Source organism: Microtus ochrogaster, linkage group LG2 (assembly GCF_000317375.1).
Source record: "Microtus ochrogaster isolate Prairie Vole_2 linkage group LG2, MicOch1.0, whole genome shotgun sequence".
Classification (NCBI taxonomy): domain Eukaryota; kingdom Metazoa; phylum Chordata; class Mammalia; order Rodentia; family Cricetidae; genus Microtus; species Microtus ochrogaster.
In genome coordinates this window covers 35,024,973-35,038,206 of record NC_022028.1, presented here as the reverse complement: position 1 = coordinate 35,038,206, position 13,234 = coordinate 35,024,973, and the positions used below count along the sequence as shown (strand labels likewise).

At 51.9% G+C, this 13,234-nt stretch overlaps 1 protein-coding gene across 1 annotated transcript in view; it reads left to right on the top strand.

The window, feature by feature from the left end:
- The first annotated feature begins 761 nt into the window (after positions 1–761).
- Hk1 (hexokinase 1) overlaps positions 762–13,234 on the top strand; it is a 66,445-nt gene continuing 53,972 nt past the window's right edge. The window contains exon 1 of the mRNA XM_005360103.3: positions 762–1,074. Coding sequence (XP_005360160.1) covers positions 1,012–1,074 — 63 coding nt within the window. The 5' untranslated portion in view covers positions 762–1,011. The remainder of the gene's footprint in view (positions 1,075–13,234) is intronic.

Below are 13,234 nucleotides of genomic sequence, written 5' to 3'. Positions count from 1 at the left end.
CTCAGGAATATGGGCTGCAAGAGAAGCCATACACAACTGCAAGGTCACCAGTGTGGTAGATGAGCAAACGCACGCACGCACGCACGCAGCCTCTACTTCCGAACACAAATGTAAAGTGGGCGTCAGGTTCCTTACCTGTGGAATCAGGGTGGTAGTCACTTCTGTATGTTCTTACCTGAGCAGTACCCCCAACCTCCCAGGGCCTGAATGCCCAAGAGCCAGAGAAGGCTAGGAGGCTGAGGCCTAAATTCCTCGCGGGGGGCCCAGAGCTGTTGCATAGCGGGACAGAGGCGGGAGTTTTGGGTTTAGCTATGTGAACTCTGGCAGTTTGGGATGTTGGCCTAAGATGGGATGCTGTGCATCATCCTTAGGTCCTAGATCCTCTACGGGCGGGCAGGCACAGGGACCCAGCGCAAGATCAGTGAAGCCGCCTAACTCCGGCTTCCGCTCGCTTTCCACGCCCACTTGTGTGCTTCCCCAACAGTGGGGATGGGGGGGCAAACCCAAATCTCCGAGGAAGGGGTGTGGCCCCTCTCGTGCTCTCCAGTCTGCAGTGTCTGGGGGCAATACTCCAGGATCTGTCTACTCCAGATCGTGTCCCACACCTCCTGCCCCGCGTTCCACCCACCCGCTCAGGCATGGCACAGTGCCACCACGCGTGACCGTGCGCTCCCTACGTGGGGAACGTGCTGGGTGCTGCCTCCTTTCCGGCGCGGGAGGGAGCACCCGTCACTCTCCCGCTCTTGCTGGGAAGTCCCAGCCTGGTGCGGCAGAGGCGCGTTGCAGCCAATGGGGACTGAGGAGGTGGGCCGGCTGGCGGCTGTCACCCTCCCAGCGCCCGGAGCTCCGGAGGTCCGGAGAGCGCAGGCCGACGCCCCGCCCGGGGACTGAGGGGGAGGAGCCACAGGAGGAGGAGGAGTCGCAGATCCGCCACCGGAGGACCACTGCTCACCAGGGCTACCGAGGAGCCACTGGCCCCACGCCTGTTTCCCCGCATCCCCGACCGCCAGCATGATCGCTGCGCAGCTCCTAGCCTATTACTTCACTGAACTGAAGGATGACCAAGTCAAAAAGGTGAGCCTCGCCGGCGCCGCCCTGGCCACAGCCTTGCATTCCCGCATCCGCTCGCCACCGCCTGCATCCTCCCCCAGCCTCTCCCAGGCAGCATCTGGTTGGACTACAGCAGGCGACAGGCCTCGCGCTGGGATTCACCAGGGCATTGTCAGCATGAAAGCGTGTGTGTTCTTGAACTGGGCGACTGGCTGAAGACCCCCCTTCCGGAGGCCGGACTGCATACTGCAGTGTCCTTGAAAAGGACGGTGGATGTCAGACGGGTACCAGCGAAGTGCCGGGCTGGGACCTGGCTGGGACCTGTCTGGGACCTGGCTGGGTGGGAACCAGCGGGCCTGTCTGTAGGGCCTGTTTGCAAAGGTCCATGCGCCGTGGGCGGGGAAGGTGTGATCACTGAGATATGCCGGGGAGGTTAGTGAGCAGCTGGTGGGGGTGCTGGCTGAAAGCCAGGCATCCCATATTTGGGGTTCCCATTTGGAGAACGTGATGCCCTCCTGAAAACTGTCACTGGGCTCTCCCAGCTGTTGCAGCTGCTCCTTAATCTGAGGACGGGGTGATCCGCCTGGCTTTCCGGTGTGGGCAGGGGAGCAGAGGCCACCGGAAACTTTGCTCATAGGCCTCAGGTCTGGAACCGCACGTCTGAATGGAATTTTTTATTCCTCCCAAGCTGTAATTTCCAGGCAGTCTCAGCCCAGGAGCTCAAATAAGACATTTTAGTCACTTGAAGAGCGTGGAGGGGTTGGTGTGCGTTGTCTGCGACATGCGTGTAATTGCACATGGACACCTGGTCCTAGGAGTGATGTTTGTCTAGTGTCAAGTGCCATGTGCTGGTGGGTCTTAAAAGATGTAGCTCACTTTTCTGCCACCTTAGACAGGATGTTTTTCCAGAAATAGCCTGAGACAGTAGGGGAAACATTCTTTCTTTCTTTCTTTTTTTTTTTTTTTTTTTTTTTGCGCTGTAGGTATACTTTACTTACCCTGGAGGAGTTGATATTATCAAGGTTAGGTAGGTTCAGTCAACCTGACTTTGACATTCAGACAAGGAGTACTATCCACAGGTGAGAGCCACAGGTGACCAGGAGCTGGCTCTTTTTCCACCTGAGACCTCCTCATCTGGCACTTTAGGAAATAGTCTTACTCAGGATTATGACCTCCTGAAGGACACACAGCTAGTTAGGGGTGGAGCCAGGGGCGGGGCTTCGGCCTCTTTCCACCTAAGAGCTTGACCAGGACTCTTGGCTGTCAGCTGAAGGGGATGAGCTGAGAGACAAGCCTACTGGAGACTGTTCCCATCCTTTACCTCAGGCTGGGCGTGGACCAGCAGTAGCGTGGTTAGGCGGTGGGTTTGAGAACGTGCCACAGGCTAGCGTTCCCAAGCCTTGAGACACAGGGCCTCTCCCCTGGAGAGACCTGGCCTCAGGGAGTTATGCCTCAGCCCTTGTAATTCCCAAGTTCCTTCCTTGGTGGTGTGCACGACTGATGCTTATCTCATGGAAAGAGGAGACAGAAGTCCCAGCACGGCAGACTGTACTTAGACTAGGCCTGAACCAAGTGTTTACAGCTCTCCTACGTATGATACCCTCTGTGGCTCTGGAGCGCAGATGCCAGGGTGGAGGCCCAATGACCTTGTGAGCTAAGCCACCTGTGAGGCTGTCAGCTGCCTGGCCACTCCATTACACGGTGCTAGGTGGCCTCCAGTGGTTGGGTTGGACTAAGACCACAGCTCTGCATTCTAACAAGTGGCCTGATTCACCTCTGTCACATTCTGTCCCCCAGGCCCCCGTAGGTAGGTATTGGAGCGGGTGACTTCTGATTCAAATGATAAAACCTAACTAAAGCCCTCCTCACTCTGAGATTGTGATATCCCTTCCCCCATTCCGTCCCAGAGCCTTGCTGGAGGAGGGTTCTGAGGCTGAAACTTTTACCTTGTTTGTGTAGGAGAAGCTTTATTGCTCACACCTTGAATCCCTGCACTTGGGAGGCAGAGGCAGGTGGTTCTCTGAGTTCAGGGCCAGCCTGGTTTATAAAAGAGCGAGTTCCAGGACAGCCAGGGCTATACCGAAAAACCCTCTCTTAAAACAAAAGACAAAACCAAAAAAACCCTGAAAAACTAAAACAACAAAAACCCAGGAGTGTTCTCGTCTATATCTCACTCAGAACTTCATATACATCTTAGCTCTCTCTCTCTTTTCTTAAAGATTTATTCATTTATTTATTATCCATACAGTGTTCGGCCTCCATGTATGCCTGCACACCAGGAGAGGGCACCAGATCCCATTACAGATGGTTGTGAGCCACCATGTGGTTGCTGGGAATTGAACTCAGGTCCTCTGGAAGAGCAGCCAGTGCTCTTAACCCCCGAGCCATCTCTCCAGCCCCCATCTTAGCTCTCTTCTAGGGCATCGCCTCTGCCTGTATGGTGGGCTGCCATGTGTGGGTATGGTCCTGGAGAGCATCCCTGGGCATATGGGGGTCACTTGCTCCAATGGGCAGTGTCCTTCTCTGCTGAGCACCTCTGGAACTCACAGTCTTGTTAAGGACCTGTCCTTCCCACGCCATTCACTGCCTGATATAAGAAAGGCTGCCTGGGTGTACAAGTCTTCAAATCACGTTCTTTCTGTGGGGCTGGGCCCTGGGAGCCGCCCTGAAGGGAACCCAGTGGAGACTTTCCTGGTGTGGGCAGCCATGATGATTCAGCCCTCAGCCAGTCAGGCTCTGGAGACAGACTTGGTACCCTCTGGTAATTCACAGGACTGCTAGGAGGAAGGAAATTAGATCTTGTTGGGGGAAGGTTTTCAGAGTTGCCCAGAATACAAAAGCACCCAAGAGAGGGCTTTATTTCCCTCTGCTGCCTGGGAGGGAGCTATAATCCAGCCTTGTGAACCACATTCTGGGCGGAAGCAGCAGGCTGACTTAGCTCAGAGCCATGTGCTCCAGGCTCCTTTTGCATAGTGCTGGTTAAAGGGTGCTGTGGAAAAGGTGGCCACATGGAATCATAAAGCATACTTTTTTTTTTTCTTCATGCATCTCCTGTTTTTAACAGGAAGAACAGGCGTACGTACGACCTCTTCCATTCATCAGAATGCGGGAAGTCCTCTAGTTCTGGAAGCCAGAGGCGGGGGCCCTTTAACCTCCAAGAGGCTTTTAACGTGCCTTGCATTGCCCAGCCTCCTCCATTGTGTGTCACCAGGAGGGGCCTGGCTCGTGAAGGATTGCACAGTGTGCTGTTTGTTTAGACAGGAAAATGAAGGCGGGGAGAGACGTTAAGAGCTCCTACTATTCTTGCCAAGGTCCTGAGTTCAGTTCTCACAACCACCTATAACTCCAGCTCCAGAGGGCTCTACCTCTGGGCTGCTTGGGGGCAGCCACACAGACACACAATCTTGAAAGAGATGTGTTCCTAATCTCAGCATTTGGGAGGCAGTGGTAGGTAGAAAATAATAATAGTAGTAGTAATAATAGAAATATTAATAATACAAGAAGAAAAATGGAGCCAGGAGTATCAGAGAAGGACTAGATGTCTTTCTCCCTAGGCTTCCCAGAGCAGCAAACAGCAAACATGAGCGGACTTTCTCTGGGTGGATCTCCATCACTCCACATCATCTGCATAGGGAACGCACAGGTGTGGTTTGTCCAGTGGCCCAGGAAAGCCAGGCAGAATGTGCTTATCAATTAAAAGGCCACCAAAGGCCATTTTCTCAGAGGCTGGCTGTAAAAGCAGTGGGAAGGAAGGAGAAACGGAGCTGCCTGTGGTGGCTCATGCCTGTAGTCCCAAGACTTTGTAAGCTGAGACTGGGAGACTTGAGAGTTCTAGGCTAGCCTGGGGTACACCGTGAGACCCCGACTCAAAGCCGTTCTGTTCCTTGTGGCTTAAGGAGGGCGGGTGAGATGATTCAGTGCCGAAAGCACGTATTTCATAAGCCTAGGACCTGAGTTCAATCCCCGGACCCCACAGTTGGACAGAATCAGCGTTCACAAGTTTTCCTCTGACCTCCACAAAAGCCTGCCTGCACTTGCATCAACAGCAGCAAGACACTGAGTTTTAAAGGGAAAGTTATGAAAATTGTCTTGTGCATTTTTTCAGCCTGGTATTGTACACATGGCTAGCAGAGGCCTCTTTGGAGAGTGTCCTGTCACAGTCCCTGGTCCCTCACCACCCCAGTAGTGGGGTCCGTCATTCAGGGGTGGGATCCTGAGAGAACGTCGTCGTGCGGAATAAACCAGGCAAGTGGTTGGCTGCGAGGTTCCTCCTCATCTGGCCACGCCAGGCAGTGCAGCCTCCCACATTCCTGCTGTTTCCCCGGGGAAATCGTGGACAGCCTTCTCCTTGAAAGACTGGGCATGACTGGATGGTTTGCCTGTGTGCACACGTGCATGTGTGCCCGTGTGTTTGGACCTAGGGTTTCCTGGCTGACGGAGCTAGTCTCTGGAGCCAGCTCTGCATGTGCCTGAGGAGGAACTGAGATCTGTTGGCTACACAGAGGCAGCCACTCCCCTGCGTCTGTGTGCAGGAATTAGTAGTGACCCAGCCACCTCCACTTGGCTCCTTGACTCAGGTCCAGGACTATGGAAACCAGGCTCTGCGTGTTACCCGGAGGAAGGGTGGACAGGTGCCCACCGTCTCCCAGCCTAATGTTCCACATCAGTGGGACGCGAGGAAACCACTCAGTGTGCTGCGTTCCACGAGTCTGATCTTAAAGCGGTTTTCTAGCTGTAACATTGACTTCTGGTGAACTGAACAGACAAGCCTGTTACAAGCTTTGAGAGATAGAGTCCAGAGCACAGCAGCCACCGTGCAGTTTTAAGATCCTTGTTGTAATGACTTCTTAGCTCTGAGCATCTTGAGATACCTTGTGTCCCATAGGATGCTACTTAAAAATAATCCTTCGTGAATATTTCAAACGTAGACGCGCTATGCTTATATGTATTCATTTGTTCTCTCAGAGAGGGCCGTGTTCGTGGCTCGGCAGCAGAGCCTTTTTTCTGGAGTGCGCTAGATACTCAGCCTCAATTTCCCATCACTGCCAAGTTACAAACAAATCTAATAGCCAGGCTGTCAGGGCAGAAGGCATCACACCTGTGCTTCTGGGCCACCCCTCCCATGGGCAGTCCCGGATGCTGCAGAAGGAAGGGCTCTTAGTGCCTTCTTAGAACCGGGGGCTGTTCCCCACACACAGGCAATAGGCAGTCATCACCCCCCACCCCGGGGATTGGGTGATAGGCCATTCTCCATCCCTGGGGTTACGATAAAATTATGGAATCCAGAATGTTCTTGCTCTTCTTCCCTGTTTTAGGAGAAAGGCTCACTGTTGTCTATTTTGCTGATTTACCTCCGAACTTGTATTTTAATTCCCTGCCCTCTCACATAAAAATATGAATTATTTTATTAGGAAAATTTGAGGCACATAAAAATATCAAGGTTTCTGTGACAAATATACATGTACCTACCCCTCGGGTTGACAAGTCAGACACAGTTGACATTGCAGCCACCTTGGATCCCATTCTTTCTTTTCTTTTTTTAAATATTTATTTATTATGTATACAATATTCTGTCTGTGTGTATGCTGCAGGCCAGAAGAGGGCACCAGATCCCATTACAAATGATTGTGAGCCACCATGTGGTTGCTGGGAATTGAACTCAGGACCTTTGGAAGAGCAGGCAATGCTCTTAACCTCTGAGCCATCTCTCCAGCCCCCATTCTTTCTTTTCCTTCTCTTTTCCTGTCTCCTATCTGAACACTTTATTTGTCTTCTTTTAAGAATTCTTTTTATCTTATGCATGTGAATGTTTTGCCTGCATGCATGTATGCACATTGCGTGTGTACTGGTGCCCCAGGAGGCTAGAAGAGGGTGTCAGATCCCCTGCCACTGGAGTTACAGGTGACTATGCCACCGTGAGCATGCTGGGAGCAGAACCTGAGCAGCAAATGCTCTTAACCGTGCATCCGTCTCTCCAGCACCTGCCCCCCCCCCCACTTATTTTTTTATTTTATTTTGTTTTTTTTTTTGTGTGAATGTTTTTGTCTGATTATGCCTGCAGGGGCCAGAAGAGGGAGTTGGAACCCCAGGAACTGGAGTTACAGCCAGTTGTAATTGATTATGAGCCAAAGTAGATGCTGAGAACTGAACCTGGGTCCTCTGCACGAAGAGCAGGTGCTTGTTGCAGTCCCTGGGCTATCTCTCCAGCCCCTCTGAATGTCTTAGTGTTAAGGGATTTTATGTGTGTGTGTGTGTGTGTGTTTGGGCCTCCAAGGAGGCCAGAAGAGGGCGTCAGATCCCCCAGAAGCTGGAGTTACAGGTGGCTGGGAACTGTCCAGTGTGAGTACTGGGATCTTCTAGAAGACCGGTCATCTCTCTTAACTGAGCCATCTCCAGCCCCCCCTCCCCCCCTCCCCCGTCCTGAACTTGATGCTTGTCGTTTCTGTACATGCTTTTGCGTGTGCACCCTCCGTGTCTATAAATAGCATCCGGCACTGTAAATGCGGTGGTGGCGCCGGAATTCAAGCAGTACTCGTGGCCTTGCTTTGTATGGTTGTACATCGTTGGCGGCCTGCAGCACGTACCCAGCCAAACCCCTTCCTTCAGCTGCACGTTCTATTTGGGGGACTGTTTTCATGTTCCTCGGTGGACTTTATTCAAACTGTTCTGTGCCGTGGGAGTGTGACAGGCAAGACCACCAGGGTCGACAAATTTGCAAACTTGGAAAGTGGTCAAGAGGGACTACACCCTCCACCTCATATTTCCAGCCTGCGGTAACAGTGTTGTATGATATCTTCATCGCCTTTTGATGCTCCCAAGACTGTCAGTAAAATTTGTTGACCCTGATGAACTTGCCCTAACACGCTCCCATCAGCGTTTGAGCTGTTTCGCCAGTCATGCCAACCATGGCCCTTGGCATAGTCAAACTTTTACATATATTTTAGTTTTTTGGGTTTTTTTTTTAAATCTTGTTACTTTATTTGTGGGTGTGCTGTGATGTGTGGAGGTCACGTGCCTCTGTCCACTGTGTGTGCTTGGGGATCGAATTCAAGGTTGTCAGGTTCGCCTGACAAGCCCTTTGACCTCCCGAGCGACCTCGAGGTCCTTGACCCTTTCCGGATTTGTAATAGAGCACCTCAGGTCACTTCCTTTCGCACCCCAGCACTGGAGTATGTCCTAATTAGCCTCTTTCCTGATTTTCCTTATCAAATGGCTTTGGTGGCTCACAGTTTCAACAAGTGAACCTGACAGCTCTAGGTATGAGTTGTGCCCCTCCCCCACCCACCCGAAGCTGAGCCTTTGGTCTGGGTCCTGGTGGCTGCACAGTGCAGAGCTATCCCCCCCCTCCGCCCCCCATCCCACTCTGGGGCCCTCTGTGGATCAGCCCATGGTAGAGTAGTCTTATCTGTCTCTGAAATGTGCCCAGCCCTATTCAGACAGAACCCAAACCAACAGCCTCCTCTCTCAGGCTATCTTCCGTGAAAGAAGAGGGTGGGTGTGCACTGTGCTGCAGGGAAAACTGAACCAAACAGAGAAGCTTGAGGCTCAGCCCTTTGCATACAGTAACTGAGCCTGCCCAGTGCGAGCAGAAAATGTCAGCAGACACGCGGGGCGCACGCGCGCACACACACACACACACACACACACACTCACACACACACTCACTCACTCGCATGCGCATGCGCATGCACGTGCTCTTCCCTCTGGGATCGCAGGGAACCTCCCTCTGGGATAGAAGCAGCAGGGGTGGGGTAGGGTGCCAGGGAGTCATCCTGTGCCTGCTACACGCTGCCTTTTTCTTTGACTTTTTTTTAAGTACACGCATATGCACTTGTGTGTGCAAGTGTATACGTGCACGTGGGTGTGTGGAGGCTATCCTAGCTTCTTTCTCTTATTTTTTGAGACAGGGTTCTCACTGAATCTGGAGCTCACCCAGTTTGGCTGGGCTGACTGGGTCCACCTGTCTCGGCCCTTCTGTTCACTCCCCCCGCCCCCCGTTGGAATTACAGATACTGTGCTCTGCCCAGCTTTATCTGGGAGTTAGGGATCCAGATTCAGGTCCTCATTCTTGTACATCATGTACTTTACAGGTGGAGCCCTCTCTCTGCCTTGGTTTTTCTTTAAAAATAAGATTTCTCTGTGTACTTCAAGCTAGCCTGGAACTTGAACTCAAAGGTCAGCCTGGTTTCAAACTCATAATCCCCAAAGGCTGGGATTATAGGTTTACACGACCTCCACCTTCTTGACTTCAGAGAAGACTGACCCTGTAGCATTCACTGGGATTTTGATAACACATCGCCTTTGCCCTGTTTGTCAGCTGATGGACGCAAACACCGTAGTGGACGTCCATACACACACTCTGGCGTGAACATTTGCTTCTGTGCGTCTCCTTCCTGAGTGTGCAGGAAGAGAATTTTTTTTTGTGAGGCCCTGGGAGGAGGATACCTCCATGTAGAAGTGAGGAAGCTAAGGCCCCCCACCCCCCAAACGGTGAAGCTGCTTGTTAGGTGGTGACAGCAGGGTCCCCTGACTCAAACCCACCCAGTGCTCTCACGCTGCAGTTTAGGGAAACTGATCCAAAGAAAGAAAGAATGGGTGGAGAGAAACAGAGCTGGCTTGGGACCATCTAGGTCTGCTTCTCCCCAACACCAGCTCCACTCTCCACCTTTCAGTGCTTTCGGTGTGGTGTTCTCTCTCTTTCTCTCTCTCTCTCTCTCTCTCTCTCTCTCTCTCTCTCTCTCTCACACACACACACACACACACACATCCTTTCCTACACACAAGCACGCATGCACGCACACACGCACACACACACACACACACACACACACACACACACACACACACTGCTCAGAGCTGAAGGACCCTTTTCATTTGGAAAGGAAACTGATCTAGTAAGTTCACGCACAGTGAAATTGTTAATTTACAAATGACCACTGTTGACCCCTGCCTGATAATGCAGTAAGCCACTGGTGGGTGATGTCATCTGTTGATTGACACATGCAAACTGTCTGGAGCAGCAACACTTGCTCCAGACCTCATTTCTCCCATAGGCTCTGGTGCTTTCCAGGACCCTGTCCAGATGGGTGGGGTGAGCGGAATGGAAGACCCGGGCTATCGCTGTAGTAAAGGTGCAGCTCCCCCCTTGGCAAGGTTTTGCTCTATTTTCTTTTTCTTATTTATTTATTTATTTATTTATTTATTTATTTATTTATTCATTTATTTATTTATTATGTGTACAATATTCTGTCTGTGTGTATGCCTTCAGGCCAGATGAGGGCACTAGACCTCATTACAGATGGTTGTGAGCCACCATGTGGTTGCTGGGAATTGAACTCAGGACCTCTGGAATAGCAGGCAATGCTCTTAACCGCTGAGCCATCTCTCCAGCCCTGCTCTATTTTCAAAATACTTGATTGAACAAAATGCTTTGTGGAGTTGAGTTCCTCCAGTGGGCTTGAAATCAAGTAAGTGTTTCTTCCTACAGTTTACATCGGGTTGCGTATGAGGTCCTGGAAGTAGAGTCGTGTAATCTTGATGGCTAGAAAGCAGTCAGACTAGTGCAGGGACTCCGACATCCTTGACACCATGGGGTGCTCTCTTGCTGGGTATACAGAACCAGGACTGTGGTCCTGGACTTCAGACTCCCAGAGCCGCTGATGGGGCTCAGGGCAAGCTATGGCCCCAGAGCTGGAAGGATTTTTCTGGCATTCTACTGCAGCAGGAGACACCGTCACCAGAGCCAGGGTAATGGAAGGTTCCCAGCAAACCTCTAGTAGTTCCCCTCATTTGTGTATGTTGGGTCTTGCTGTGTAGCCCGAGTTGCACACTGGGATCGCAGGCCTGTGCCAAGGTACCCAGCCCAAAAATTCCCATGTGATGAGGACGCTGAGTCTTTAGAGACAAGATTATGGACACCTCCTCTAATCTGCAGGGCTTGCGATGTGGCCATTAATGACCTTATTGTGCATGAGAAAACCGCAGGCCTCACAGACAGGGAAATTGTCTTCAGCTCCCAGGGCAACACAGGCCAACAGCAACAAACTTAGACACCTTCCCTTGTTCGTCATACCCCTAGCCAAGAGTACTAGGATAGTATGCTGAGGTCAGGAGCAAGGTCCTCGCTGGTGACCTTGGCACCTATTAACAAGTACTGGCTGGGGCCAGTGGTCATGACCACGGCAGGGAAGAGAACAGACGTAACTGTGTCATTGAACCAGCTAAAAATTCTGGAGGCTGTGTGCCCTCCGGGAAGACAGCGTCCCTGGAATGCAGCAGGGCGGGAACAGCAGGCCAATCCTTAGCTTCCTGTGGCTAGCCAGGAGGGAATGAACCTCCAGCTTCCCCATTCCCAGTGTCCTAGGCTCTCTAGCCTAAGGTGACAGGTGACATAAAGTGCAGACGGTTTCTCTCTTGGGGTCCTGCAGCGGAGGGAGGTGACTAGGCCAGGAATGGAAAGCCCTGACTCAACCCTTGGGGGAACTGTGATAAGTCACTCCCATCTTCATTGTTAAAATAGCAGTGATGGCATGTGGCAGACACAGGGACGCCCCAGAGTGTAGGTGGTTCAGACACACGTGGCTTTTATCTGAGCATTTGTCTAGGGGGCCATGAGCTCTCACTGGACCAGAGACCAAGGCAGATGGGAGCCAGGATTCTTGCCTAGGGCACTGAGCTCTGATTATCCAGGAAGCCAGGTCCCCTTACCTGGCTGCTTTAGGTGCCCACGGTGTCTTCTGGGTGAGCCACGATAATCCCATCAGGTAGCGTTCCAAGTCACTCCACATTTGTTCTCCAAGGTGTACTGGGTGGTTTTGGGTATCAGCTTAACACAAGCTAGAGTTATCAGAGGGAAGGAGCCTCAGCTGAGGAAACGCCTCCTTGAGATCCTGCTGTAAGGGATTTTCTCATTTAGTGATCAATGGGGGAGGGTCCAGCCCATGGTGGGTGGTGCCATCCCTGGGCTGCTGGTCCTGGGTTCTCTAAGAAGGCAGTTGAGCAAGCCCTGGTGAACAGGCCAGTAAGCAGCGCTCCTCCATGACTTCTACATCAGCTCCTGCCTCCAGGATCCTGCCTTGTTTGAGCTCCTGTCCTGACTTCCATCAGTGAGGAACAACCGTGCTGAGCTGTAAGCCTGATAAACCCTTCCCTCCCCAACTTGCTTTTTGGTCATGGTGTTTTCGTGGCAACAGTAGAAACTGCAAGTAAAAGGCAAGAGTCGTTTACCCTTTAGACAGATAAAGAAACTGAGGCACAGAGAGTTTGGTGGTCACCTACCAGCACCGTCAGCCTGGGCCTTCATATCCAGTCCCAGACTATCCTGAGCGGAAAGACACGGCAAGACCTTGTCTTTCAGAGCAACCCACGGAAACAAACAACAGTGGGGGTGGGGGGAGGGCTCTGTGCTTAAGAGCAACCATTATCCAGTGGACTAGTTCCCAATCCCTGTATCAGGGTGTTCACAACCACCTGTGAGCTCCGGGACACATACATACTAATAAAAATCCCCCCCCCAAATAATTGAAAATTGCCGGTGCTGGGGCTCAGGTAGTACCAGATGCTGTGCCAGCTGAGATAACCTGAGTTTGGATCCCCAGAACCCACCTAAAAGCCGGGTGCAGGGGCTGGAGAGAGGGCACAGTGGTCAAGAGCATTGTTGTACTTGCAGAGGACCCAAGTTTGGTTCCCAGCACCCACGTGGTGGTTTGCAACCATGTGTAACTAGTTGTGGATCTTCTACACTCTGAAAGCGTGAGGCATGTACATGCACGTGTAACGTGCAGGCAAAGTAATCGTACACCTGAATTAGAAAAAGAATCTAGGTCCAGTGTCAAGAGCCTGGTCTGGGGAGGCCGAGTGCCGAGGACCCCGGGATTTGGTAGCCAACCAGTCTAGGTAAACTAATGAGCTCCAGGTTCAGCGTGTGATGACTTTGTCTTTAAAAAAAAAAAAAAAAAAGAGCCAGGTGTGGTGGATGCTTTTAATCCCCAGAGGCAGAGGCAGGAGGATCTCTGAGTTTGAAGCCAGTCTGGTCTACAGAGTCCCAGGACAGCCAGGGCTACACAGAGAAAGTTTCTCAAAAAAACAAACAATAAAAAGCCGGGCGGTGGTGGCGCACACCTTTAATCCCAGCACTTGGGAGGCAGAGGCAGGCGGATCTCTGTGAGTTCGAGACCAGCCTGGT